We start from the raw sequence: 27,622 nt of genomic DNA on the forward strand, positions 1-27,622 counted from the left end.
ACACACCGACGCACGAAAACGTCTCCGTTGACAGCTGACTGTTTAACTTTTCATTAACGAACCCTGTACGAGCAGTTAAATTGTTTCTCAGTGGGGTTTTCGATCAACAACCATCAAAAGAGACGTTAAATGCAAAAACTTTAAATAAACAATTGTGAATTTGTTCTTAGTTTAATGTGTTAAATATATTACAACAGCTCTTACCAACCGTCATTTTGAGATTTGAGTTTTACGAGTGTTCGAATTCGAGCAGTGGCACGTGTTTACATGTGAATTGTCAACAAACTCGTGCGGCTCCGTATCCTTGCTGCTGTGCATTTTAGCATTGTTTTTTTTAAAGTGTTCTAGTAAAAAAGCCAACCTGAAATCATGGTGAACCAACGCACGCTTTTCAAGAAGCCTCGCAAGGGAGGCAAGCAACCGTATCTGAGCAAAGATATGAAAAAGAAGCTGAAAAAGGAACGAGCTAGCAGGCCACCACCAACCAAGTACCAGCGAAGCATTAAACACATCGAACGAGGCCAGGAAGCGATCCAGGCGCAGAAGCGACAAATCGAGGCGGAAAGGAAATATCGCCAGGAGGCAAACACTTTCACCAGTTTGGAATCGTTCGCTTCCAGCGACGCAGAGACGGAAGAGAGTAATGCACAGGATGGTACCACGTTCGACGATCTAGCGGTGGAATTTAACGACCAAATTGGTCAAATGGTAGATAGTGCGGAGAACAGTACGGATGAAGAAGAGGATTCAGACGATGATGTTACGGATGAGGCAGAAATGGCATACGAGGCGGCACGGCTAGCGGAGCTCGAAAGTGACAGTGGGGTTCAATTGGATGCGATATTTGAGTCTCAAGAAAAGCAGAGCGATGAGTCACACGATGAGGAAAGCGAAGAGTCACAGGATGAGGAAAGTGAAGAGTCACAGGATGAAGGATGCGCAGAGTCGCAGGATGAGGAAAGCGAAGATGAAGAGCTACAATCGGACGAAAGTAACCTATCCTCTGAAGACGATGATACAACGGCGAACGATCCGTACATGTTGCACACGGCATACAACCTAAGTCCTGCGATGCTGGAAGCGCTTGCTGCGGAACCACCAAGCGTCGAAACGTCCGCCATGGCATTTGGCAGCTTGGGCAACGTGTGCATCGAACAGCCGAAAGGTCGCCCAGGGAGTAAACGTTCCGAACCGAATGGAATATGTGCGAAGGAACGTTACGCCAAACCCGGTACACTGCCCACAGTACCGGAAGCAACCAATCACGATTGGAAAAAGCTGTACGTGAAGGATCGAATCATATGCAACATGACGGAACAGGTGGATGCATTAGAGCGCGATGTGTTTGCGGTTCTGAACGGATATCATGATCTGCACTATCCGCATAGGAGCTTTGAGAATGCAAACAGTTTGCGGAAAGTTTACTGCTTGCATGCACTGAACCACGTGCTAAAGGCGGTGAGCAAGATTCAGCATCACACGATCAAGCTGACGGCAAATAAGGCGGCCGGTAAGAACAAACCCGTCGAAGATCAGTTCCGTCGGCGGGTGAAGAAACCAAAAGTTAGCGAAGAGCCAACGGCCAACGGATTGGAGTGCCGGGATCAAGGTTTCGTGCGCCCGAAGGTACTGATCATCGTTCCATTCCGCGAGTCCGCACTCCAGTGTGTGAGTGTGCTGAAGCGTCTGTTTGCCGGTGAGCAAGAGAAGAGCGTACTGAACTGGAAGCGCTTTACGGAGGAGTACGGTGGTGGATCATCGTTACATTTTCCTCGGAAGAATCCAAAACCCGCCGACTATGAGCGTACATTCGCCGGGAATATTGACGACAACTTCCGGCTCGGGATAGCGTTCAACCGGTCGACGATGAAGCTATATGCGAAATATTACTCGTCGGATGTTATTATCGCTTCACCGCTCGGGCTCCGGATGGCTATCGGTGCGAAAGGTGAAAAACATCAGGATTACGACTTCCTCTCCAGCATCGAAATGCTCATCATCGATCAGGCTGAAATATGCTACGCACAGAACTGGGACCACGTACTGCACGTGATGGAACATTTGCACCATCAGCCGAAAAGTACCGAGTACACGGAATTTTCCCGTGTGCGAGAATGGTGTCTAAACGGATGGTCTAAATTCTACCGCCAGACGATTCTGCTGTCTGAATTCGAACTCCCCGAGTTTCGCTGGCTATACAATAAACACTTCCACAACTACCGCGGTAAAGTGCGATCCTGCAAACGCACACTAACCGGCACAATCAAGCAGGTGGCCGTGCGTGTGCCACAAAACTTTCAGCGAGTTGAAACGACCACATTCGGCGGTGTCGGCACGGCACGTTTTTCACACTTTGTAAACGTTGTACTGCCCCAAGCACGAACCGTTTCGATGGCTCGCTGTCTCATCTACGTACCGAGCTATTTTGACTTTGTGCGGTTAAGAAACCACTTCAAGAACGAGGAACTCAGCTTCACCCAGATCTGCGAGTACACGGAGGATGCGAAGATTGCACGCGCCCGGGACATGTTCTTTCACGGCAGCAAACATTTTCTGCTGTACTCGGAGCGGGCACACTTCTTCCGTCGGCACCGCATACGGGGCATCCGGCATCTGATACTCTACGCTCCGCCCGTTTTTCCACACTTTTACTCGGAGCTGGTGAATCTGATGATGAAGGAGAATCAAAACCCGCATGACGGTGTGGACGACGATTCGATGACGGTGACGGTGCTGTACACCGGCTACGATACGTATCAGCTAGCGGAGATGATCGGCGCACTAAGGGCGAAAGCGATGATAAAAGCACCACGCTCGGTACACCGCTTTACGACAGATCAAAAGTGAAATTTGGTTAATTTCTAAGCGAAAAGTTGCGTTAACATGTATAAAAACATTGTGAAACTAATAAATATTTTTATGTTTTTTTCACCAGAGAATGTACTTTTTAATTTATAAATATTAAGATTTTTGTCACATTCTCGCGGATGACTGCTATCTATTACAATTTCTTTAACAGGTGATGAGAATGTAAATGCTCTACTTTCAAGAATCTTTTGTAGTTTTTAACATTTTTTGAGACTTGGAAATATAGTGTATAGAAATCGTCCGAAGCGGAATACGAAACACCTTTTTAAACAATAGGCTTAGGACTTTTACAACCACGTAACCGCGACAATTTTACAACCACGTATTCACATTCTGTTCCGTGTTTATTGTGAACGTACCTATAAATTTCTTAAACACACTAGTTTGATGTAAATCATTAAATCGAATCACCATTTTGGTAAGTGTTTCGTATTTGTGGTATCAATATGCTTCGTGACTGAATCGCCGACTTGGTATGTGTATGTGAAGGTATTATTCCCACTTTCTGGATACATCAATATACTCTCCGTCCGGTTGTTCGTAGTCTTTGATTGGTGGAGTAGCAACTGGGCCTTGAACGCGGATCGGCACCAGTGCCGGATCTGGCTGTATTGCCTGCTCGTACAGCTCTACCGATTCGAGCTTCAGCTCATTGAGTGCTTTCGTTTGGGCCGCCACAATCCGATCGAACAGTTGATAGTCGGCGAGTGACTCCTGCATCCTGTACTTGGCCCACTGTTTCTCTAGTAGTGCACGGCTCTCGACAAGCTCCGACGTTGGTTTCGGTACGTTTCGTCTCCGTTTGCTAACGAAATAATGAAAAACATCACTATAAGGATGCGTTTGTTTGCACGAACGAACACGTCCCATTATACATACACTTGCTCATCGATTAAATCCATCGGCACTTCCAGTTCCTCGATCGGTTTAAGTTGGCGAGCATTCTTCTCTAGCCGACGAATTTGTTTTTCCAGCCGCTTTCGCTTGCGTTCCTCGCGCTGTTTCACGATCTGTGGATCGAGCTTTTTCTTTTTCTTGAGCGGTTCAGCACACAGTACCGGCGTGCTGCGGAACAACAGTCCGGCGCTGCTGTGAATGGATCGTGCTGCGTGCCCTAAAACTGGGACAAATCTACAAAACAACAAAGATTTTGATTTGAAACGTAAAGATAAATTGAGTGAAATAATAACAATACGTTACCGATTCAGCAAGGGAAGCTGCAACATTTTCCCAGCGCAAATTTAATTCCTGAATCGAACTTTACGTAAACAATGGTGCACCGATGACAGCTGTTTCATAACATCGATTTGACAGTTCGGAATCTGCTCGAAAAGGTGTCGAATCAATCTGCTCGAAAGTGCTCAAATGTTTACATAACCGGAATGGAATATTAATATGGAAAAATGAGCATAATTTACATATTTCGTACCATTTATGGAAAAAGAAAAAAAAGATACCAATGCAATTTATTTTACGAAATGCAAAGCAATTAACTATTCTGTTTTTGGATTAAAAAAAATATCAATATTTCCATAAAAATATGAAACCATATGGTAACGCCGCTCATATTTGACAGTTTTGCTCAATGTGTGTGCACAGCTGAGCATGACAGGCGAGGTGAGATGTCATTTATCCACCCCATTTTTCCACGCAAAGGCCATTCTGTTTTGCGAATCCAAATAAGACGCAAGTTACGCAAGTAGCTTTATTTTTGCTGCTCCAGGTTCCAACGACTAGTCGATACACCATCAACCATGAGCTACAAGGTAAGTGAATTGTGTTGCGGAGACCGAACTCTGTGACTGAAAGACACGTTTTGTCCAATGTTTCCGTCCTGCCTATGTTAACCCGGATGGACGGTGTGGTGCGCTGGTACCCGACAAATACTTACGTAATTTATTAACGATACTTACATTGTCCTGCTTCAGAACATTGCCCGATTGGTGTTGCAAAACAACCGCCAGTTCTCCCGCACCGCAACGGCATCGTCCGGTGAGGTTGCCGAGGGCTACAAGCAGCTGAAACACATCCAGGAGAAGTTCCAGGTAGGTTCTGGGATCTGGTTCTGCCTTATCATCATCATATCCGCACCAGTAACTCTCATGTGTGTGTGTTTTTTCGCATTGCAGAAACCGGATGGCAAGCCCGTCTTCCTGAAGGGTGGCCCGATGGATAATGTGCTATTTTCGGTGACGATGGTTCTCAGCCTGGTTGGTCTGGCCGGTATCGGCAAGCTGTTCTACGAGCTAAGCTACCCGAAGAAGGACGAATAAAATGGCTGGACGAATGACCCTTTCTTAAGCGAGCAGAATTGCCATGTTTAGAAGTTGTTACCGGCATGCCGTACGACGGAAATCCGTCAAACAGGTCAAAAACAACACCCGTACCCTTACTCTCGAGCCTAACACCTTCTAGCATGCAGCTATAGTTCAAAACGATTTTTCAAAACGAATATTTATCTGCCGAACAAAATGATTTGGAGTAGTCTGTGGCTTCGTGCTGCGTAGCGTAGGAAACATTATGTTTTATCCCCACCCTGAAGGGCCACTAACTAACATCCCTGTGTCGAGAGTGTGTGATTAACCTCTGTTTTAAGTCTATATACTTACTATCTACACGGGATGCACTACAGAAACGAACAGAACGATTCCATTACGTACGACGGGTACACATTTACTCTTGCATTTATCCGCAAATAAATATGTGTTTTGATCAATACTAGCACCTGGAATGATATGGGACCGTGCATCCGAAACAGAAAAGCTGAAAGATGCGATGTTTCATTTGATTTGATCTGCCGAACCGCTGGATTTTGAGGTGGACCGCTGGACTGAGGTTGATTAGTTGTGTACTCTCCTGTTGCGATGTAGACGTTTGATCGTATGCAACTCACTCAACGGTCACTGCTACAATCGACTGCGACAATTGCTTGTGCGGGTGTATTAAGTTTTTAGGAAGTTTTCATAAAACCCGTCAAAAGCTATTAGATCACTGGTATTTTATTCTTCTCCTCCTGCACTCCTCAATACTTGAAACAATTACCTCCTACTGCAAACTGGCTACAATGCTGTTACGAAACAACCAAACATACCTCAGCAACGCGACAATTCGTGAATATTAAGAATTCGCCTAAGCGTTGGTCTAATTATGCAAGCAATTGATGCAAAAATGGCGATTAAAATAACATATTTATTCCTCCCTCTTCAAAAAGCCGAGATCTCTGCTTCGTTTTGATGCTGTGTAGTGTGCCGAGCGAACTTTCCCCGACCCCGCGTGAACTGTCATCTCGATTAGTGCGCTCACCGGACGGATTGGTCCATTCTAGTGAATGGTCCACACGCAAAGATGCTAATGAGCAGCCATTGCCAGACTAGGGCCGCCATCTTGCATTCTGTAAACTATAGGACCGTCTGCGTCTGAAGAACAATCCCCGGGCGGAGACATTAGCGGAAGAAAAAAAAAACACGGGACGCGTGAGGAGATGACGCCAGTTAGCACGTCAAGAATCGCAACCTGTGTGGTCCGGGATGGCCTGAGTTTTTTTTTTGGTTATTAATGAATGAATGATGAAGGAAATGCAGATTGGTCATTTCGACACAGCAACCAGGAAAAAACGATGAAGAAGGTTAGGACTTGGTCAAGCGGCAAACGGTAACACCAAGGGAGTATAAAAGCCTATGGACGAATCCTTGAAGATAGGCAGACACATCGGGCGTACCGTGCTGAGCAGTGTTCGAACTTCGGGGAGCTGTTTTATCATTATAAGTGTAGATAGGAATTCGTTTTTACCGCACTGGATGAGGCAGTGAGTTAGCCTAGGCCTAGAGATTCTAACGGGCTGCTTCCATTCGGTTTTGATCGGTGTCCGTTGAGTTTGAGCCAGTTTCTTGTCGCGGTGTAGCTGCTACCGTGTGCCTTCCTGTGAGTGTGTGTGTGTGATAAAGTAAAATTCAAATCAAAAATGTCCTTTAGAAGTGCTCTGCTGTTCAGCGTGCTACTGTTTGGATACCTCTACTGGAGCTTAGCCCAACCGTCAGTAATTACTAGCTGTGATCGTATCCGTCTCTGTATACTATGACCGTACCTAACATTCTGTGTCTTTCCATAAAACAGGGCGAATGTTTTTGAAATCCGCTGCAAGGTTATGGAACCGGTAAGGAAACAGAACAGATATTCCAATCGTGCATAAGTTTCAACTAACTGCTGCCCAATAGTTAAGTGATGGGTAACACAAAAATATTGACACAGTATTATGTTTCTTTTCAAACAGATATCAGACCCGAGCGTGTGTAAATATGGATCCTTTTACAACGCCTGCGATAAGTTAGACTGCTTTAAGGTAAGCTGAACCCGGCTAATGGTTTTCTATCCAACCAGGAATTCACAACGTGCCACTAACTAATCTTGGTCCCGCTAACGTCTATTACCTACCTAGGGACCGGGAGACAAATGCGGTGACAATGTATCGACAAGCATCCGCTACGGTAAGTGTGCGCCCGGGTTGTCGTGCTGCAACAGCGAGTGCAAGGGTTGCATCAACGGTAACTGCTACAGCGTATCTTGCCATCCGTCCCACGCCATGGGGCTGCGTTCCGATCCTTACATGCCGGAACGCCACGTGAACCCACTGTACCGGATCTTCGATTACTACAGCAACGAGTAAATGTGCCACCGGTAGCCCTACCCCACCACACCAGACATCTTGCTACGGGGGAACATCTTGTGGGGGAGAATGTACGTCCTCTCCCATCACGTGTTTTGAAATCCCGCCCCGCATAATATCATAACGACAAACAACAACGAAAAAAAAAAAACCCTAACCGCTTGTCATAGCTAAACGAGTTTGCAATGGTAGCCACTTCAAACGGTGTTGCTGTGGGAGGGGGGAAGAGATAACTCTGGAATTGGGACACTCGCGCCCTCTTCGTTCACCCCTTACTGTCAGAACCAGCTCATTCACAGACCAGTGATGGCGCACGAAGCATTGAAACAACCTGCCTCGTAATCTATTGCTACTACTCTTACCGTTCCTGCAGTGCGCTTTTGCTAACGTGGAATAGATATATAGCCTTCAATAAAGTAACATCTACAGCCCAAAGAAACCCCGGTGGCTGGCTTACATTCACGTGATTCATCTGAAAACGTAGCAACCGTTAAATATCTAATGGAATTGACCATATCACAACGGTTCTTTCGAATAAGAGCATTCCACATCTACTCCTACACCTTCTACTCCCTCCGTAGTTCATTTATTCATCCCGTAGAACTCATAGTAGACTTATCAGAATCTTGCTTTTTCTATGCCATTGGAATACCATTTCTGTCTTTCTTGATTATTACTTATTCGAAGCTGGATTGTAGGTTCAGCTTATGTCCACCCATCCCAAACTGTCCAAACACTTCATCATATCCCCGTGTAGAATACTGTTCAAACTACATTGTTGTAATCTCGGTAACATTTGCATCGTTGTTAGACTGAAATTGTTTTAAAATTTCCAATTCGAAATCCATACGGTTGAAGATCATCGCCGCGAAATCGTTGATCTAAATTAAAAAAAGAACACGAAAAAAGATACTTGAAGAAATCAAGTATGCATTGATATAATAACGATGTATTCAGTGAAGAACTTATCATAGTAGTCTTGCTAAAACATTGTCGTGCGTGCTGAAAGCGGTCTCGTTTTTTTGCATTGAAAACTCAGTTTGTTTGAGAAAAATTAGTGAGTGATTTGTGGTGTTGTATCCCTATAATTGGCTACTGATTATCAAATTGTGCCTGAGGAGCACATAGTGTGTTTCATACTGATGTAAATGTGCATGTGTAAATGTGACGAAATGATCGCAAGCAGTGGAGGATCCATCCCCTTGGAGGCCCAGGGCGGAATTTTTCAAGGGGGGCCCATAATTTTGCTACGGCATTATCGGTGTTAGGGAGATGTACTTCAAACATGATGTAACAACACCAGCAAAGTCTTGGAAAGAATGCTCCCTTGCGTAGATCTCAGCGTTCTGTTGCGTAGCCCTGTAAACGGGCATAGTAAGCTAGTCTCTATATATAAACGTTTTTATACGCTAAGGAGAACGATAACGCCACTACTTGGATCGCCATTAGCTGGTACGAAATTCCATACAAAACCAGCTGTTTTCAGATTGCCGATACCAGGAGAGCATCCACGGAAGAGGTAGCACCTAGTACAGCAATTTTGCTCGAAAACCGCCGAAAGGTATGCAATGTTTAAACACTAACTTTCCCGTTGGTCGAGAAAAATTTCTTCGAAATCTACCTGTTTCCGAAGGTATAATACCAGGAGAGCATCCACGGAAGAGGTAGCACCTAGTACAGCAATTTTGGTCGAAAACCGCCGAAAAGTATGCAATGTTTAAACACTAACTTTCCCGTTGGTCGTGAAAAATTTCTTCGAAAACTACCAGTTTCCGAATTTAAGGTACCAGGAGAGCATGCACGGAAGAGGTAGCACCTGGTACTGCGCCGTAAGGTATGCAATGTTTATACACTAACTTTGCAACCAACTTGCAACGCAATGCGCCGTAAGGTATGCAATGTTTATACACTAACTTTGCAACCAACTTGCAGCCGAGCAAGATGGCGCCCAACTTCGTACTTGCATGCAACAAACTTGCATGCAAACTTGCATGCAAGTTCTTGCAAGCAAATTCTTGCATGCAAACTTGCATGCAAGTTTGTATGCAAGTTTGCATGCAAGTTTGCATGCAAGTTTGCATGCAAGTTTGCATGCAAGTTTGCATGCAAGCTTGCATGCAAGTTTGCATGCAAGTTCTTGTATGCAAGTTTGCATGCAAGTTCTTGCATGCAAACTTGCATACAAGAACTTGCATACAAACTTGCATGCAAGTTTGCATGCAACAATTTGCTTGCAAGAACTTGCATGCAAGCTTGCATGCAAGTACGAAGTTGGGCGCCATCTTGCTGCAAGTTTCTTGCATGCACCAAACTTGCATTGCAAGTTGGTTGCAAGGTTAGTGTATAAACATTGCATACCTTACAGCGCATTGCGTTGCAAGTTGGTTGCAAAGTTAGTGTATAAACATTGCATACCTTACGGCGCAGTACCAGGAGCTACCTCTTCCGTGGATGCTCTCCTGGTATTATACATTCGGAAACAGGTAGTTTTCGAAGAAATTTTTCTCGACCAACGGGAAAGTTAGTGTTTAAACATTGCATACCTTTCGGCGATTTTCGAGCAAAATTGCTGTACTAGGTGCTACCTCTTCCGTGGATGCTCTCTTGGTATTATACATTCGGAAACAGGTAGTTTTCGAAGAAATTTTTCTCGACCAACGGGAAAATTAGTGTCCTGGTCCTGGTGCAATTTCGTTTGTACTTTAAAGTCACAAAGTCGATATTCTTCTCTGCATTTAATTTATCACATAGAAAAAAATGTTTTATATAACCAAGAAAGATATTTTTGATCAATTTTCTACCTTGTAAATTAATTTTTTTTTGCTATAATTTAACTTTGTTTTAAAATTTTCAAAAATCGCACAATAGGCACAAATTTATTGGGGCCCCCAACACGGCGAGGCCCTAGGCGACCGCCTACTCCGCCTACCGTTTGATCCGCCGCTGATCGCAAGTGTCTTCACAATGAGCGAAGAGATCGGCCCAGAAATTCTTGGATTTTTTGACGCACGGACAACCGACCTAAAATTGGAGCATCAAACTTAATACGCGAAAATCAAGCGAACGATCGAAATTCACATTAAAATGTGCCACTAGAGTTGACAAAATGCTGACAAATTTGCCCAATGACAGAATCAGCTGGGCAACTGTGAAAACCACTATGCCGTAGCCAGGGGAGGATCAATCCCCTTGGAGGCCCAGGGCGGAATTTTTCAAGGGGGGCCCATAATTTTGCTACGGCATTATCGGTGTTAGGGAGATGTACTTCAAACATGATGTTTTTTCATGATTTTTCACGACCAACGGCAAAACATAAACATTGCATACCTTTCGGCGGTTTTCGACCAAAATTGCTGTACTAGGTGCTACCTCTTCCGTGGATGCTCTCCTGGTATCGGCAATCTGAAAACAGCTGGTTTTGTATGGAATTTCGTACCAGCTAATGGCGATCCAAGTAGTGGCGTTATCGTTCTCCTTAGCGTATAAAAACGTTTATATATAGAGACTAGCTTACTATGCCCGTTTACAGGGCTACGCAACAGAACGCTGAGATGTACGCAAGGGAGCTTTCTTTCCGAGACTTTGCTGGTGTTGTTACATCATGTTTGAAGTACATCTCCCTAACACCGATAATGCCGTAGCAAAATTATGGGCCCCCCTTGAAAAATTCCGCCCTGGGCCTCCAAGGGGATTGATCCTCCACTGCACATGACCTATCTCATCTGCAGTCGGTGCGTTGTTCCGGCACTGGTCAATACCTGGTATACGTGAAAGGAGACAAAGGCGCAGCTCATCGCGAAAAGACATGCGTTCATATGTATGACTGAACATCCGAGTTAGGAGATTGCGAGTGATAAATACTCGCTGCAGGACAGACAATATCGATTATGTCCACCACCAACTACTGGTGCTTGAATGTTTTGTAAAGTTTAGTTAAGATCGAAGAAGTATAACTGAGTGTTGCATGGCGAATATCCCGGAAGCACTGCGAGCGAACCAATGCGATGGCAAAGTGTTCCTTAGATGCTGTAGTTGTAAATTCCACCACGTGCTGCTTCTCGAAATTGGCGCACGTATGATTGTAGCTCCATTTAGAAGAGTACAGATACAGTGGTAACTGGAGTTGGTGGTGATATAGCCGGTTCCGTTATTGTATTCGAAGATGGTGATTTGGGGTGGCCCAGTGGCGGATCAAACGGTAGGCGGAGTAGGCCCTTTCTTACTGCGCGTTTCGCCTTGTCTCATTTCAAATCCCCTCAATGTTCCCCTTCCCTCCTGCATCGTTTTTAAAATTAGAGGCCCCAACTATATTTCCGCCCAGGGCCTCCAAAGGGGATTGATCCTCCACTGCAGCCCGTCATTGTGTTGTATTGTGTGCATCCCCCTTGTTGTCCCTTTCCGATCCAGTTTGCACCAAATTGCAGGGTTTGTCATCATGTTCGCCAACATCCCAGAAACATAACACAACAACATTTTTTTTCTCGTACGTTTTTGTAACCAAAAACAAAATAAAATAATTTATTAAAAGCAATACCGCGCACCGTGGTAGAGAGAAAGTTTGCATTGATAGTATTATATTATTATTTTTTTTATTTACCCGCCCTCTTCCCACTTGTCCTTTTATCTTGTTTTTTGGTTTATTTATTTATACACGAACGATTGGTTTCGTACGCGTTCGTGTGTTGTTTTCTTCTGTTTGTTTATAGGGGTTTGTTTCTTTATCGGGTGGTTTAGTTTTATACGGGTGGTGTTTGTTTTTAGTTTTATTATTTCCTTTGTTTTCTTTTTTGCTTTTCTCCATTCCGTTTATATTTTGCGTTTTTCTCGTTTTTCATACCGCGGGTTCTCATTGTCTTATAGAATCGCGCGCGCGTTCGCTCTCTCTCTCTCTCTCTGTGTTCCGGTGTTTTGGGTAGGTATGGGAGGATAGAGTTTTCGTCTGTTTTGATTTAGTTTATACTCCACGCCTTTTGCGTTCGCTATTTGCTTTCGTTATAGCTAATTGCTTTACGCGCGGCATTCTGGGTTTTGCTTCACATAATCGCTATTTGTTTCGAACTGCTTGGATGTTAATCGCAATAGCGTCAGGTTGGGTAATCGGTTCAAAATCGTAAGCCGGTTGTGATCCAGTGTCAGTACAGTGTTGCTCCACTAAATTTGTTTTTTTGTTGCAAAGGGGTTTTATAGGAAAGGAGGCTAAAGACACTACCACACATCATTCCGGGCCGGTGCATCCCAACAACCAGCCGGTTTGCTTGTACGTCGTCCCGCGCACCGTTTCCCCCGTGTGTGTTCCGCCTTCCGGACCCGCAGACGTGGGTCAATGGCGGATAGTAACCGAGCAGTAACGTTGACACGTGGTTTGAAGCCGTGCATGGTGGGCAGGGGATGCAGCAGGAAACGCGTCGTTGTCGTGTTAATTTTTTTTTATGTTGTTGTTGTTACTCTAAATGTTGTGTAATGCGGGTGCAGAATGCACGCTCAAAGAGTCCGTACGTCGAACCCTGCCCACCGGTGGCTTTGGGCTAGAACGGAAGAGCTAGGCAGCGGGATGGCGCGCATACAGAGGAGGATTAGAAAGGAGTACAACACAACGCGTGTGTTTCGTTTTCGTCACCGGGCACACCAGCAACGCACCGGGTGCGGTGAAAAGAAATGAAACAAGAAAACTTAAGTAAAACAGGTGATTGACACCACAGGAAAAAAAAATGGCGGAAGTGCGGATGGGGTAACAGCGCGAGACGACAGACAGCACCCGGTGTATTCCGGTTCCGACAGTGCTCCGGTAGTTCCCGATGGTGAATTGTGGTAGTGATTTACGTTTTATAGAAACTTTGCGGTAGGTAGCCTATGGCTCCCGATGTTTACGTCCGACACTTGCCGGAATGCCACATTCTAGGACCCTTCCGATCGACACAATTGAGCAGACAGAGCACGCAGACGTGCAGATAGTGCGGAAGGCTTCGGGACGAGATGGTTTAGGATCTCGAACTAAACATTTAAAAAATAAACACAAAACCTCCTGGCAAAACCACAGCACACGGGGCAGCCGCCGGCCGTACCGATCGCATGAAACGACACGAAGGAAAAAATGAAACCGAAAGTTGTTGTACTTTTTTTTCTGGCAGTCTCGTTCTTATCATCTACGGAAGGTAACGACGTTGAATGGCGATGGTGGCAGCAGCAGCAGCAGCAACAGCAGCTTATTATATTATACGCAGTTTTATAGGAGTTAGAGCTTAAAGATAGAGTGAGTAAAGAGATATGAGTCCATATGCGTGTTTCGTTCTTTTGCGTAATATGTAAATATATCAACGTAAAAAACAAGGCTCGCACCCAATATTTGTTGGGTATGCGACACACGACACACACACACACTTCTTTGGTAGAGGAGAGAGTAGAGTTATGTTTTTTTTGTTGTTGTTGGTTTGTTTGGTATCTTTTTTTTTGTTTGTTGTATTGTTTTAGTTTGCACTACGGATCGTGGAACGGGTTAGGGCTGTGTTTGAGAGGGGAAAGGATGGATGAGGTAATCCTGTGGAGGAGCGCTCCCCAAGTTACCCCAAGTGCTTCCTCCCCCACCAAACCCGACCCTGATCCGTCTCCTCGGTGTTTCAGAGGGAGATCCTTTTTGCTATCCCGCACAACATCACCGGCGATGGTAGGATCAACAGACGCGACTGAACCCCGGACTGTGGTGCCACCATCTTGCGTACCCCCCAATTGTGTCGATCAGAAGAACCCGTACCCGTTGGCATTTAGCGCTGCCAGGACGTGTCACAACGGTGTTGCAGCAAGCGCGTTTCTTTTCAAACTTACCGTGGTGCCGTGACCAGGATCATTTAGTAATGTGCCGTGCTTTCCTTCCCCCCTCCATCATCCGTGCTAACGAATGAGCGGGATCGACCGTTACCAACACGTAGCGTGTGCATCGAATCAGCAGCGGGGCGGGATGTCTCAGGATGGGGCGCAAAAACAAAACTAGCCATGTGTCTGCATGTCACCGGGTACACCGCTACAGAGTCATTACCGAATGGAACGCTTGCTCGTTGGCGCAGTCAGATTGAATCGTAGTGAGTTGATGTCCTCCCCGCTCCAAAGCTAGCACTCGCGTAACGCTCTATTATTTTAGAGATCTGTTTTCTTTGCATATACCTTGTTTGTTGATTGAGGGAGGGAGGGGGAGGGGAATGGTAGCGTTTCATAAACTGCTCCGCTTCAGCTCGTGATGTGACGGTGTTATATATATATATAATTAATGAATATTTCGCTTATTTTTTTTTGCCTGCAAACGCAAACGGCACACACTATTATAGATCCAGCGTAGGGCGGCGTGATTGTGTGAGATGATCACCTGGCAACACTGCTGTCACGCGACGGATAGGTTCCGTGATACTGGCGCGGCACACATACACGCGGGGCAGCGCATATACGCACCCGGCACCCGGTATCGCCAGAAGCATCGCGTACCACGGATAGCCGGCCAGCACCGCACAACCCCCTTTTTGGGCACGCCCTGTCTCTCACGGTCTCTGTGACCGAACGGCCGGCCACACCGTGACAGACGGGATCTATCCGGAAGGAATCGGGAGGTTCTTAGTCTATATGATGCTACTATATGACACTAGGGCTACGATAGCTCAACGATAGCTATGTAGTCGAGACAGAATGGTTCACGTTACCCGGAGATTCGAACTGCACATAACGCTACGAGTCGGTCAAACCAAGGAAGGACAACACGGTATACTACTAACGCGGTAGGACTGACTGGGTTAAGAAGCACTGCGTCAATTTACTACTTAGGTATAGGTGTCACCACTACACTCTGTTCTACAGCCGGTGTTCCCGGTACGCACACATCCGATGCCTCGCCGCTATCACTCACGCGCACCCACACACACGCAAGTCCCCAAAAACGCGCACCATACTTCCCGTAAGGAACCCGGTGGAAGGCGGCCATCTTCTCCCTTTGAACACCGTGTGCACAGGTGGTACACCTGTTACAAAAGGACCACCCGAGAAAAAATAGCAAATTGGTTTTTGGACAGGATGGTTTTTGTTGTATGTGTGTGTGTTGTCGAAGGTTATTTTTTTGTAGGTTATGTTTTCCGCTGCACAAAACGTTCTGACTGCTTCTTCTATGCACACTTGCACGTTACTGTCCCATGATGGTGTGTATTTATATATATATATATATGTATATATAGAAGAGGAGCTGTATTTTAGCGCATTGTTTAACACAATAGCACACACACACACATATTGCACGCACTTGTTTTGCACCGCGGTAAACCATCGCTTGGTGGAGGCTGAAAAACTTGAAACAGAAACAAAGAGAAAGAGAAAGAAAGAAAGAAACAAGGGGAGAGATGGTTATTGCGGTAACCGAGAGGACATCCGGCTCGACACGTTAACTATGTGCGACAGGCGATCGTTAGCTGGCGATCTTTTTGTGCGTTACACATGGTTACGCGTGCCAATCCGGACGTGTACACGGCACCAACACAACCAAAACCCCGACCAGATAAACGCATCCTAGGACGGTTTCTGTTTTGGAATTGACGGTTGGATGTTTCGAAACGGCGAAAAAAAAAACACGTTACAATACAGAAGGTAATGAGTGGTGGTGTTTTACAGGGGTGCGCCACGGTGTAGGCAGGAGACGACGGGTCGATTTTCACGGGGGTGTTGGGTTATGGTGCGGTACGGGAACGAAGGTGTGCGTGTGTTACGGATGGTAGCGCTTCCGGCAATGTGTGCGTACGCACCGGTAGAATGTGAAAGAGAAAGTGAGATCAGGTGATTCAGGTGTAGTACTATTTAGTGGAGCAACTTATATCTAACAACTGTCTAACTACCCTCTACTTACACAAATCTCATCGACACTCTTCCTGCTCGCATTTGCACATGATCCTTTACCCTACACACACGCGCGCGCGCAGTGGCTCTTCATACTTGCGTTCTCTGTACATCTTCGTCCGTAAAGCGCGATGTGAGAGCTTTGGGCCATTAACTGAGCCTCAATTTTTGGAACCGGTTGTGTTTACGTCTTTACAAGAGTTGTTTTCTTTTTCGCTTACATGTCTCATGTCTCGCCACGGATTGTGGGAAGGAGTGTAAAAGGATGGCGCAATCGGAGGGGCCTCAGCGGGTTCGTTCTTCCCGTCCGCGCAAGCGTAACGCTCCACGCACATTATTTCTCGCTCTCTGTTCCCCGCCCGGCTCACTGTAACAGTAGCCAATGGGAAATACTACGCACTATAACGCGGCAGATACTAAAATCGAAACAGAATTGGTACAGGTGTAAGCATTTCCGCTTGTGAGAAAATGGAGTATTTGCAGGGACGAACGTGTCTCCACCGCTGGGAGTGAGACAAGCGTATCACACGTTACCTGAGGCTTTTCTGTGAGTGACGCCACACACAACACACCCACCCAGTACATCTTGTCACCGGTTATAGCTTAAGCGTGAGGTTGGGACTTATGTCAATGTGCGGGCTTTTATTTTGGCGGTTCTGTGTGTTCCATTCCTCGGATCGTCTTGTTCCTTATTGTCGTCAGCCTTCAACTACACCGGAGTGTAGTGTTATCTATGGGTAATTGCCAGGTAGTTAACGCAGGTACGGTCTCTTTGCCTTCGCGTATCAAACTGTCCGTTGCATAGCTAAACGCTAGCGCAAATCCGTTTGTTTTTGTTCTTCCTTCTTCTGGTTTATCTTCACACATAGTGCCATAAACAACCATTCGCAACCTCATCCCCATGGATGCGGTTCTTCTGTCCGTAAGGATATTCGACCCCGGGCATTGGGCGGGGACCAAAGTCCCGCATCTCGACCTCCAGGTTGTTGTTAGCTTTGAGGCGCTCTCAGAAGCAGTCGGATGTAAATAGAAGCATATGGTGCAACAAGTTACAGGGAGAGAATTCACAAGAGTAGTGGAAAATGGCTGCCGAAACCGACATGGGGCAGAGAGAGGGGAAGTTCAGCTTATGAGCCATATGTTCGCAAAAAGGAAGAAATTATTAAAGAGCATTAAAAAGGAAAACAAAACATATCAATTACCACAGTCAACACTTCTAACACTATCCAATCGCAAAAGTTTTCTGCAACAAAAAAGAACGGTTTCGTTTGAAAATGGGCAAATGCAATTTTTATTAAAGTCTTTTTTTTTCTCTTTTCACCAACCTTTTTTCGTCCGTCCGTCCGTCCGGGGCCTCTGTGGCGCGGAGGGACGGAGGCGAGTGGGGAAGCATATAATAGCAACAATTCTTCACACAAATGGAAGCAGAGAGAACATTAGAAATGTCGCATCCAACACTGCTGGTTTTGCTTTCTATTTGAGCCTTTTTTTTTGTTTGGTTTTGGTTTTTGGGTTGTTGCGTTACAAATTCAAACTAGGCTACAACAACGTTGCCTTGTCACGCACACCCGCTTGGAAGCGGTTGGCGAACTGCTGTAGTCATTCCAAGCGATTGCAATTTATACACTTTTGTGTAATCAGCATTATGGCTGCTTCGTGTGACATGTTTCTCTCCAAGAGTGCTAACACAAACGTTCGATTTGGCACTATATGCCGGTGCACTGGTACCTCCATGACTCTTGTGCCCTTTAACAGCAAGAGAGTAGTAGTTATAGTGTCTTTTTAAATGCTCGTTTAGATGCTTTTGTTCTTCAGCTTTTACTTGGGTTCTAGCTAAACAAGTATTATGTTTTTCTTTATCTTATTCCCTCCCACATTCCCACAGGTCCTGCGCATCTAATACTTGTTTTCCTTCCATTTTGGATTGTGATTGAACTAGTCAAAATGTAATGTTTAGCAAATTCAGTACGTTTTTCAACATCTTACGGTTGCTTTATGATTTGTGAGATCTGGTTCCGTTGATTACGATATTTTCCAATACTTCAACAACGATTATTGACATAAAACGTCGTGTTTTCCAACATCTTCAGCGTTTAACTTGATGTACAATATGTAGTTGATGTTTAGACTATACAACAATAATGCAGTCCTTTGTAGTGAGGTTAATTCATTTCTTTGGTTGAAAGTGAAGCCCAACGGGAAGAAAATGTCTTCTGAATCCTTATTTTGATAACGTCCCACTGCAAGGGGACTGAGAAGGTCGAAGGTATCGTAGATATAATTTAGAAACTATTTAACGCGATCTAAGATTAACGAGTGGATGATTGTATCAGCATTATAGGCACTGCTCCGTCAATTCACATCAATGTTAGAATGTTTGTGGTTACGATCTCAGTGAGGCTCTTGTTCAAAAGCTTAGTAACAAACTTTTGACAGCGTATCGTGATAGACATTGTACGTTTCGTTTAATTTCCTTGTCCATAAAGTACTTCTTCGATAGGTAATGGCGGCGATGCAGTTTTACCTCTTCATCTAACAAAACAAACTTCGCCAGAACTGGTAACAGCATATTCAACACTGTACTTGTTACTGTGGGCAATTATCGGTTGCCTTATTCGCATCTTTTTGCTTGACGTTCATTAAGGTATTCTCGGTTTTTGTTTTCAATTTCACCTAACGGACGAGAAGATCGCAGGTATGCGTGTATCTCTGTAAACGTTTTGAATCATGCGTCCGAGTTGTAATAGTACAAGAGTTTGGCGACGTCAGAACTTTTTGACCGCTCAGAAATGCAACATACAAAGCACTTCTGATCCTTCGGTGCATAATGCGCGTTCGTTGCACCAACGCATCCGCCATAAGAAAATCACATCACCGACACCATTTTGGAACCATTTTAGCCGTAAAAGATTTCGCCGATCACACAACGCCTTCTTCTGGGAAAACTTCGTTGGGTTTTGCTCTCTTCTCGCATTGCCACCGGCTGACACCGTCCGTGTCCAGCGGCTCTTCTCGCTTGCCAAGCAAAACCGTCTCCGTAAATCGCCGATCTCCGCTCGCCTCCTCGCCGCCATCAGGAACCCGCCGAACCCGCGCCTATCCGGAACCCAAACCTAACCTCGATGAGAGCCCATCTTCTCGCGACTTATCTGCTTCCTCTTCACGCTTGCTTGGGCTTTACCGGGAGAACATCGCTGGCCCATCATAAAATCCGAATCCGAACCAAAAGGAAGACACCGACGACCGAGATACACCAACGCACGAGACACATCAATGAGTGGAAAAGCAATCTCAGGGCAGGGCAGTGAGTAGATGTGCAAGAAGATCGCGTCGTTTCACAGCCAGGCTGAATATACAATTCGATATTCTCACGGACATCCGTGTGGTATCCGCGGCGCTCCGAATCCAGTGTGAGCACATCTGATCCGTCTCTTCCAAAAAAGCAGATGAAGACATCAAAATGAATCAGATTCGTCAATGGTGACGTTGCTCTCACGTATGACCTAGTAATGACAGCGCCTTGCAGAAGGACTTCTGGGCGACTGGGATACTACCATCCGCGTAACAACCGACGGTTACTCCAGTGCACCATTTCCGCTCAGGTGTATCTTGCTCTTGCTTCAATGATGAGATCGGACAGCACATGAATATGTAAACAATCAGGCTTGACAAAATTAGTCAGTTGCAGCACAGCTATTTCCTGCACGCCTAAGCGTAAAGCAGCTGATTCATTCTCGTTCGAAGACGCTGGTGTGTTTCTTAGTAGCCACCGGTTTCTACATCCGAACCAACAAACTGTCTAGGTGCGCATACCACATGCATCGGCCAGTCAAATATCACATCTAGTACTAGAAAGATCGCCTAACCTTGGATTGAACATCGATGAATTGTAATGGAAGTCTCAGGTGATGAAGCCCCTTTTTTGTGCAATCGTATCATTCTTCTAAATTCCCGCCATCAACAAGCAGTGTCCGTCTCAGAATTATCTCGAGTTGAGGTAAGTGTTACATCATTCCCGTGCGCATTGGAGAAACGGTGTGTAGAGAATCTATTTCGTTATGTACTCCACGATGTCATGGAATGCCTCTTCATAACATGGGTGGAGGCAAACACTATGGCCGTTGAATCTCGTGAGCAATATTTTACTTTGCAGCACTTGTTTGGTGAAGAACTGATCCGACAGATCGTGAGGAAAACTTGAAAATTTGTTTCTGTTGTACTACGTTGTCTGTGCAAGTGTGGAGAGCTTATGCTTCTGCTACTGTATTCTCGTCTGGTATCCTGGTGTTAACCAAATCAGCAAGCAATGTTATCGCAATCGATTGCGAAAAAGTGCTTTTCGTTTGTAGATAACATTCGACTGCACAAGTAGTTCCGATCGATCGATACTCAATTGTCGTTTATCAATGCTTTAAATCACATATCCTTCGTCTTCTGCTTTGGTTTTACTGAAACGGTCGGGATATATTACTGGCCGTTCTCTAGGAACATAACAGCTTGATTAGAATCGTTCAATAGCTGCGTCACGTTGTATCTGTTCTAAATATTGACGAACAGTGTCGATCGCCAGAGAAACGATGCTCAGAAATGCAATATTCAAAGCACTTCTGATCATTCGGTGTATATAATGCGCGTTCGTTCATCAACGCATCCGCCAAAAAAAGCACATCACCGACACCATTTTAGCCGTAAAAGATTTCGCCGATCACACAACGCCTTCTTCTGGGAAAACTTCGTTGGGTTTTGCTCTCTTCTCGCATTGCCACCGGCTGACACCGTCCGTGTCCAGCGGTTCTTCTCGCTTGCCAAGCAAAACCGTCTCCGTAAATCGCCGATCTCCGCTCGCCTCCTCGCCGCCATCAGGAACCCGCCGAACCCGCGCCTATCCGGAACCCAAACCTAACCTCGATGAGAGCCCATCTTCTCGCGACTTATCTGCTTCCTCTTCACGCTTGCTTGGGCTTTACCGGGAGAACATTTCCTTCAATCGCTGGCCCATCATACAATCCGAATCCGAACCGAAGGGAAGACAAATAACCGATGTACACCAACATACAGGACAACACTAGGCGAAAATCGATCAATCTCAGGGGAGGGAGTGAGTAGATGTGCAAGATGTCCGCGTCTCCGTGCGACGATCCTCTTCAATTCTCCCGAACATTACGCATCGCGCATCCGTCGTCCAGTTACCCATGCGCGTCGTAGCTTTACCGCATATCTGATCCGTCTCTTCCAAAAATACAGCTGAAGAGATGAAAGAAACCAGACAGCAAGCTGCAACGAAGCGATGGACGATTGCACTATGCTGACGTGTCCAAAACGGTTACCACTGGTGGTAACACTCCGTCGGCCGATATTTCCCCACTCGGGAACAAACCGTCTGGATACAATATCAAGGATAAGCAAACAGTTGTAGTCGTGCAATACCGGAAACAGTTCCATTCCTCTGTTCGTAGTTGTACGCCTAAGCGTGAATCAGGAGTAGTGTATTCCTTTTTGTAGATGATGAGATACATAAGACAGTTATCGCGCTTTGGCCGAATAACACGTGCTGGATGAAATGCAATCCCTTTCCATGGAGGTAGCAACATAACCGATCGTCCCAACACGTCCTGCTCAACTGCCAGCAATGCTGCAGTGGCCAAAGGTAATTCCGAGAGAGCTGGAGCGGCAACCACCAAAGGGATGCGCGTTAGCAGTACCGTAAAGCGCGAGCTGTCGCATTATTCCACCGTCTCAGGTCTGTCAAAAATCGTCCTCACAGCAGCTGTTCACACGTCGGGACGCTCTGGAAGTCTAGGTCGAGAAACTCACACATGTGCCCACGCGCATCTACGTTTGTAACCCCCATAATTCGACGCTGCATCTATAAGAAGGTAGCTAAACGCTTATCGTGCATTAAGCGAGTCATGCGACTCGAATGATTCACAAAACTACTTCTGGTCGTTTACAGCAACGTAATCACAAAATTCACTCGGTGAGATGTGAGAAACGGAGGGTGAAGAAAAAAGAGCTATGTTCTGTATTTTTTGTTTGTTTTTTTCGCTGCACCAAACACATGCAGCTCTTCTGAGAAATATTTTTTGTGCGCAACTATGAGTTAAAACAAGCTCAACCAAGTGTACTTCGACACACCTGTGGCACGGCATTAGTTGGAAACCGTTCTTACCAAAGTAAGCGGCAATACGTTAGTTTTTTCTTCCCACAATGTAAGTGACTCACTTCTCACCGAGGATGTCAAAGTGCAAACGAAGTTTTAATACTTAGACGTGAATGGGAGAGAGATCTACGGAGGTCAGGACCCACACTTTACGGTTCGTCTGATGCGAGGGGATGCCTGTTGCAAGTTCAGCTGTCCTCCACAGCGCACCGGTAGCGGTAGTGGATGCCTTATATAGGAGTAGTGCCGACGGTTCACGGGTGCCGAGGGAAGGGGCAGTAGGAGAGGCGAAGGCTTCGCTGTCAAAGAAAGCTAAAATCCCATTTTGCCACGAAAATTGTGCTCGTTAAATATAACCCATTGTATATACCCGCCTGCAAAACACACGCTTGGCAGATGGTGGTTTTCTCTCCTTGAAGGAATTGTCCATCAACACCATCCACTGCCTCCTACGCCTTTTGCTCGAAGCAGAATAAATGGGCCCCACCGATGAAACGAAGGCAATCATCCTCCGGCGGGTAACGTTAACCTCGTCATTCGCTATCAGTCGAAGCTCTTTAGCAAATTGCAATTGACTCAGGTCCCATATAAGTTTCTGGCAAGGAAAAGCAGAGTTAGGGTGCGAGAAAGATGCGTAGCTGTCTCAACTGGTGCTGGAAGTAGAAAAACAAAAATATATATACAAAACATGTTATAATAATTGCAGAAATAATTAAAGTAATATAATAAGTACATTTAGGAAAAGAGAGAGAGAGTATGTCTTTTAAAACTTGATGAATTAAAAAAATAAATTCCACCTAACCTCTAAACAAACCGGAATTGCACAACGAACAAGGCAAGAGCCTTCCATCTTGTAGTCTTTTTTTTGCTTTCGCATACGAATGGAACACGAGCTCTAAAAATAAAAATGTCTACTTTCACTTTATGCGTCACGATCGCCAGGCAACTGCAGGGAAGACCTAAACGACCTGTGGAAAGCGAACCAAAGGTAGGCGCCGCCTTGTGCACATCATTCACTCCACCGTTGGATCACTTTAGGGCAGATCTAAATCTGCATTCCGTGAAACACAGTGGAGGGGGAGGAATAGGGTTATCGGCCGTTCGAAACAAATCGAAACCTCGAGCGTACCAGCACGCGATATTAGGAAGTTAAAATTGATTCATGTGCGGTACAAGATACGACGAGATTCACAACTACTATTGCACAATGGTGGTTCAACTCGAGAGTTGGTGGTTTAATTTAACTCGAGCAAAAATCTGATGGTAGGAGTTCGGGATTTAATACTTCCGAGTATCCCCCCCGCAACAATGAACATCGAGATTGGTCGTTTGACAGGCAGCCACACAAACATTGGAAGGTGTACGACAAGCCATTCCGACATTTATATTGCTATCTCCCCACCCTTCTCTTTCATGAGTCATTGGTTTGGGTGGGAGTGAGGTTAAAGACCACTGCAGTGACGCAATATGGTAGACAGAGACAAGAGACAAGTCACAATACGCCATAGTGACGTCGATGTGTACTTGACAATACTTAAAGCTTCTTCTACCTAATTCTCACACACAACTGCGACAGATGATAGTACCGTGACGCCATTTTATGACGTGAAATTCCTAGGAATACATTATGCGTCACCACCTTGCTTGTTTTATATTCCAATCGACGGACTGCTTTGTCATGGATGCCATGTCTAACTTACTTGCTTAATGGTTTATTACAAACTGCTTATAATATCAACTATATCCTGCTTTTAAAATGGTTTTTTTTAATCAAATCACAGCGCCCTTACGATTTCTTAAATATTCCTTTCACAATTGCGGTCTACTTAGATCATTATTCCCTCCAACATTTAGTGCACGCGGTGTCGTATAATACTGAATAATAGTTTTTATAGTTTAGAAATGAAAAACGGATTAATATTTCCGGGCCTGACAACGCTCTCACTAATGGCGATTAATTTAAGAATTATTCAACAAATCCTTAAGGCCACAATACTGGAATAATTCCGATTCAATCAAATTTCTCATGTGGTTGGGTGATACACAAAAGAGGCACCACGCGGAAAATGGAAAGCAATCATCATGCCTTCTAGATGTTGCGATGGAATCGCGAACGTACGAGAGAGGATCCGCCACGCCATCGATTGGAGTCATGATGGACGCGCTCACGCCAGGGGATGGAAAACTGCGTTGGTCTTTAGTGAACGGTCTATTTTTAACCCGAACGACGGATTAAACTCTTTATTAGAAAAGACGATAAGCAGCTAGCGGCAATGAGATTTAGATGTATAGCAAAAAAAAACTTGATCAACAAGACAACGGATTAACACACCGCAGTAACCTCTAGCGTGTCTCTCTAACCAACACGCCAGTAGGACACACTGGCGATATGCCATGTCTCGATCGGTTTGCCTGATTAGCTTTTCGTTCCCATCCTCTCTTTCTAATACGCTGCAGAGTCTATTGTTTCCTGCTTTAAGGCAGCAACAGGCACAATGAGGGCATAGTTTAGGCGTTCCGCGAATGACCTTATTCTTTCAACCGAGTTTCCCCCTTCATTGAAGAATGTTCAACCTGAACAGGGGTTGAAAAAAGAAACGCAAAAAGCCTAACGTCGCCATTCGTTATTGCGTCTTTGTTACAATCTCCATTACGATGCCTGCTACCCCCTACCTTCTTTTCGTCTAAATACTGCGTCTGTTTGCTAAAGCTTCTTTAAACATTTATAAACCAAACGTATTGTTATTTCCCATTTTTCCACCGTGAAACACGCACCTGATTTTCCTTCCATCGTGTAGCTAACTTTCACAAAGAAAGAACCCAAAGCTCGCAATACACACGTACACACGCACGCACACTCTCGTATATTATCACAATCGTCACGTACGCCACACTACTGGCGATGGCAATGGAAGATAGAGAGAGAGAAGGGAAAAATAGCACCAGTCTCGTCGACCGCTAGCACATTTCTGACTGCTGCGATCGTCAATCGCTACAGCTAAACCCACCCTCCGCAGGTTTGTTTTCACAGTGGTATGTGTGTACGGGGCCCGTACGCGGATGCAGTGCAATGGTCGAAACGAATGCAAATGTGTGCATGAGTGGGAACTTTTAAAAGAAAATGAATGCAGCAACAAAGATTTCCTATTCGGAGGGTTGCTTTTCAATCAGAATACTACAAAATCCATGCATTTTATGCTTTTTTCGCCCTAACTATTAACAATAACAATAATTTGAAGGAAAATAACTATCATATTCAACGGATTTAATGGAGAAATAATCATTACTGCAATGTTGTGAAATGTTTTAACTATACAAAATACCACACAGAAAGGGTAAATGAAGGGATAATCGGTTTCTCTCTGCCACATCCCAACGGGGTTGATTGCAACACAGCAAGGCCATGTGGAAACGGGTGCATACAGTAGTGTTGGTTTATCAGCTGGCCTTCAACTCATAACCACACAGGCGACTATGATTAAACACACATACACACGGAAAAGACGTGTGGAATATTTCACGAAGGTATTTTTGTCTGGCTGAGACGTTTTTTTTTGTGTGTGATTCAACAGCGACCTCCACCTATCTAAACATGGTTGCGTACTTGCAAAAAAAAAAATACTGCAGCCCATGTATTGCGTCTTGTTTTTGACTGCCAACGCCATACGAACGCGTGGAACATAGTTGAGATGGTTTGATTGGAGGACAAGTCATCAAAAAAAGTGTTAACCGTTTAAATTCACAATAAGAAAATTAAAAAAAAAAACCGTTAAATAGGTCGGTGGTAACTCTCACATACCTGATTTTCCATGCATCGTAAGCACTTTTACATGAGCAGGGTAGGGAAAAACCCCCCAACTACGCACACACATACACACGATACACACACAGACACAGCGCTCTATTACGTTCACCAATAGGACTGGTTTCCGAGAGCGAGCAAAACAACACCAGTCTCGTCGACGGCTAGCACCTTTCTGCGAAGCAACTCCACATTGTTCGCCGTCTTCAACTGGCTTTATGGGGTGCGTATGTGTCTGTGCGCGTACGGCACCTGTAAGCAATACAACCCCTAGCGTGCATGTGTGCGTGCTGCTGAGGGGAAACGTGGCAACGGGCGATTTTTCAATTCGACTTCGTTCCAAGGCAACCCTGTGCAAAAGGGGTTGCATTACCGTCTGACATAAACAATGCACTTCATGCGGTACGGGTTTTGAGGAGTTCGATAAGATGTGTTCGCCCGAAATGTTTTCAAACTTCAAATGTTTTTTTTTTTTTGGTTTGTTGAGGATATCCCAACGAGCAAATGGACTCCGCCTACCTTTTTTTTATTCGGATCTCTCGTTCTGGCCTACATGCGACGCGAGATAAAAAATCGAACACACACGTGATACACACGCAAAATCACGGTACGCGATCCACGCCCTCCATCGCGCGTATACGGATATCGCAACGCACCAACACATTCAAAGCAACCGACCGACAACGCGTGTGTCGACAGGTACCTGTGTACTGTGCTCGCGTCTGCCGACTTAGAGTTAAATTTTGTCCGTGCAGCTTACGCGCCTATGTACGCATAGGCGAACACATTCAAAGCGACCGACCGATAACGCGTGTGTCGACAGGTACCTGTGTACTGTGCTCGCGTCTGCCGACCTAGAGTAAAATTTTGTCCTTGCAGCTTACGCGCCTATGTACGCATAGGCGAACACATTCAAAGCGACCGACCGATAACGCGTGTGTCGACAGGTACCTGTGTACTGTGCTCGCGTCTGCCGACCTAGAGTAAAATTTTGTCCTTGCAGCTTACGCGCCTTGCAGCTCAGCATATGCGGCTCGAAGCCCACATATTCAACCTCTCATTTAAAGCGTCCAACTGACTGGCGTGTGTGGATTTCTGCATTTAATCGTACTTAAATTATTATTTATTTATAAACCATCGGTTGTAAAGTATTGGCAACACTTTAACTAAACAATTGGAACACTTTTTCCTAAGATATTTGAAGGACAAGCACACAAATTCAATGATCAAAACTAGGTATAATTTGATACATTCGAAGACATTGCTTTGT

General features: G+C 45.2%; 4 protein-coding genes and 2 long non-coding RNA genes across 6 annotated transcripts; 3 read left to right on the forward strand and 3 right to left on the reverse strand.

Annotated features, from left to right (window-relative positions):
• Positions 1–369: 369 nt before the first annotated feature.
• LOC128306910 (U3 small nucleolar RNA-associated protein 25 homolog) lies at positions 370–2,894 on the forward strand. Its single transcript, XM_053044570.1, has one exon. It carries the CDS (start codon positions 370–372, stop codon positions 2,845–2,847), a length of 2,478 nt encoding a protein of 825 aa, XP_052900530.1. The 3' UTR covers positions 2,848–2,894.
• A 236-nt stretch (positions 2,895–3,130) lies between these two features.
• On the reverse strand, positions 3,131–4,143 carry LOC128307128 (39S ribosomal protein L40, mitochondrial). The gene is made up of 3 exons (XM_053044860.1): positions 4,069–4,143; positions 3,748–3,999; positions 3,131–3,673 (listed from the first exon to the last, which is right to left on the reverse strand). Exons 1-3 carry the CDS (start codon positions 4,092–4,094, stop codon positions 3,361–3,363), a joined length of 591 nt encoding a protein of 196 aa, XP_052900820.1. The 5' UTR covers positions 4,095–4,143; the 3' UTR covers positions 3,131–3,360.
• Positions 4,144–4,504: 361 nt separating this feature from the next.
• LOC128307061 (cytochrome c oxidase subunit 7A, mitochondrial-like) lies at positions 4,505–5,586 on the forward strand. Its single transcript, XM_053044778.1, has 3 exons — positions 4,505–4,634; positions 4,797–4,913; positions 4,998–5,586. The coding sequence occupies exons 1-3, from the start codon at positions 4,623–4,625 to the stop codon at positions 5,139–5,141; spliced, it is 273 nt and encodes a 90-aa protein (XP_052900738.1). The 5' UTR covers positions 4,505–4,622; the 3' UTR covers positions 5,142–5,586.
• A 1,030-nt stretch (positions 5,587–6,616) lies between these two features.
• LOC128307136 (neuroparsin-A-like) lies at positions 6,617–7,958 on the forward strand. The gene is made up of 4 exons (XM_053044868.1): positions 6,617–6,900; positions 6,982–7,021; positions 7,139–7,207; positions 7,304–7,958. The coding sequence occupies exons 1-4, from the start codon at positions 6,830–6,832 to the stop codon at positions 7,529–7,531; spliced, it is 408 nt and encodes a 135-aa protein (XP_052900828.1). The 5' UTR covers positions 6,617–6,829; the 3' UTR covers positions 7,532–7,958.
• A 4,255-nt stretch (positions 7,959–12,213) lies between these two features.
• LOC128306944 (uncharacterized) lies at positions 12,214–19,152 on the reverse strand. The gene is made up of 2 exons (XR_008287600.1): positions 16,925–19,152; positions 12,214–16,806 (listed from the first exon to the last, which is right to left on the reverse strand). It is a non-coding gene; the product is annotated as an uncharacterized LOC128306944 (long non-coding RNA).
• Positions 19,153–22,411: 3,259 nt separating this feature from the next.
• On the reverse strand, positions 22,412–26,518 carry LOC128306943 (uncharacterized). The gene is made up of 2 exons (XR_008287599.1): positions 26,350–26,518; positions 22,412–23,203 (listed from the first exon to the last, which is right to left on the reverse strand). It is a non-coding gene; the product is annotated as an uncharacterized LOC128306943 (long non-coding RNA).
• Positions 26,519–27,622: the final 1,104 nt, after the last annotated feature.

Source organism: Anopheles moucheti, chromosome X, assembly GCF_943734755.1.
Source record: "Anopheles moucheti chromosome X, idAnoMoucSN_F20_07, whole genome shotgun sequence".
Taxonomy (NCBI): Eukaryota; Metazoa; Arthropoda; class Insecta; order Diptera; family Culicidae; genus Anopheles; species Anopheles moucheti.

Bases quoted from the DNA above. Each gene is read 5' to 3' on its own strand.
- LOC128306910 (XM_053044570.1), top strand. From the start codon at position 370: ATGGTGAACCAACGCACGCTTTTCAAGAAGCCTCGCAAGGGAGGCAAG.
- LOC128307128 (XM_053044860.1), bottom strand. From the start codon at position 4,094: ATGTTGCAGCTTCCCTTGCTGAATCG. The intron at 4,000-4,068 runs GTAACGTATTGT...GTTGTTTTGTAG, and splicing joins CAGCTTCCCTTGCTGAATCG to ATTTGTCCCAGTTTTAGGGC. The intron at 3,674-3,747 runs GTATGTATAATG...TTATTTCGTTAG, and splicing joins GATTTAATCGATGAGCAAGT to CAAACGGAGACGAAACGTAC.
- LOC128307061 (XM_053044778.1), top strand. The intron at 4,914-4,997 runs GTAGGTTCTGGG...TTCGCATTGCAG, and splicing joins ACATCCAGGAGAAGTTCCAG to AAACCGGATGGCAAGCCCGT.
- LOC128307136 (XM_053044868.1), top strand. From the start codon at position 6,830: ATGTCCTTTAGAAGTGCTCTGCTGTTCAGCGTGCTACTGTTTGGATAC. The intron at 6,901-6,981 runs GTCAGTAATTAC...TCCATAAAACAG, and splicing joins TACTGGAGCTTAGCCCAACC to GGCGAATGTTTTTGAAATCC. The intron at 7,022-7,138 runs GTAAGGAAACAG...CTTTTCAAACAG, and splicing joins GCTGCAAGGTTATGGAACCG to ATATCAGACCCGAGCGTGTG.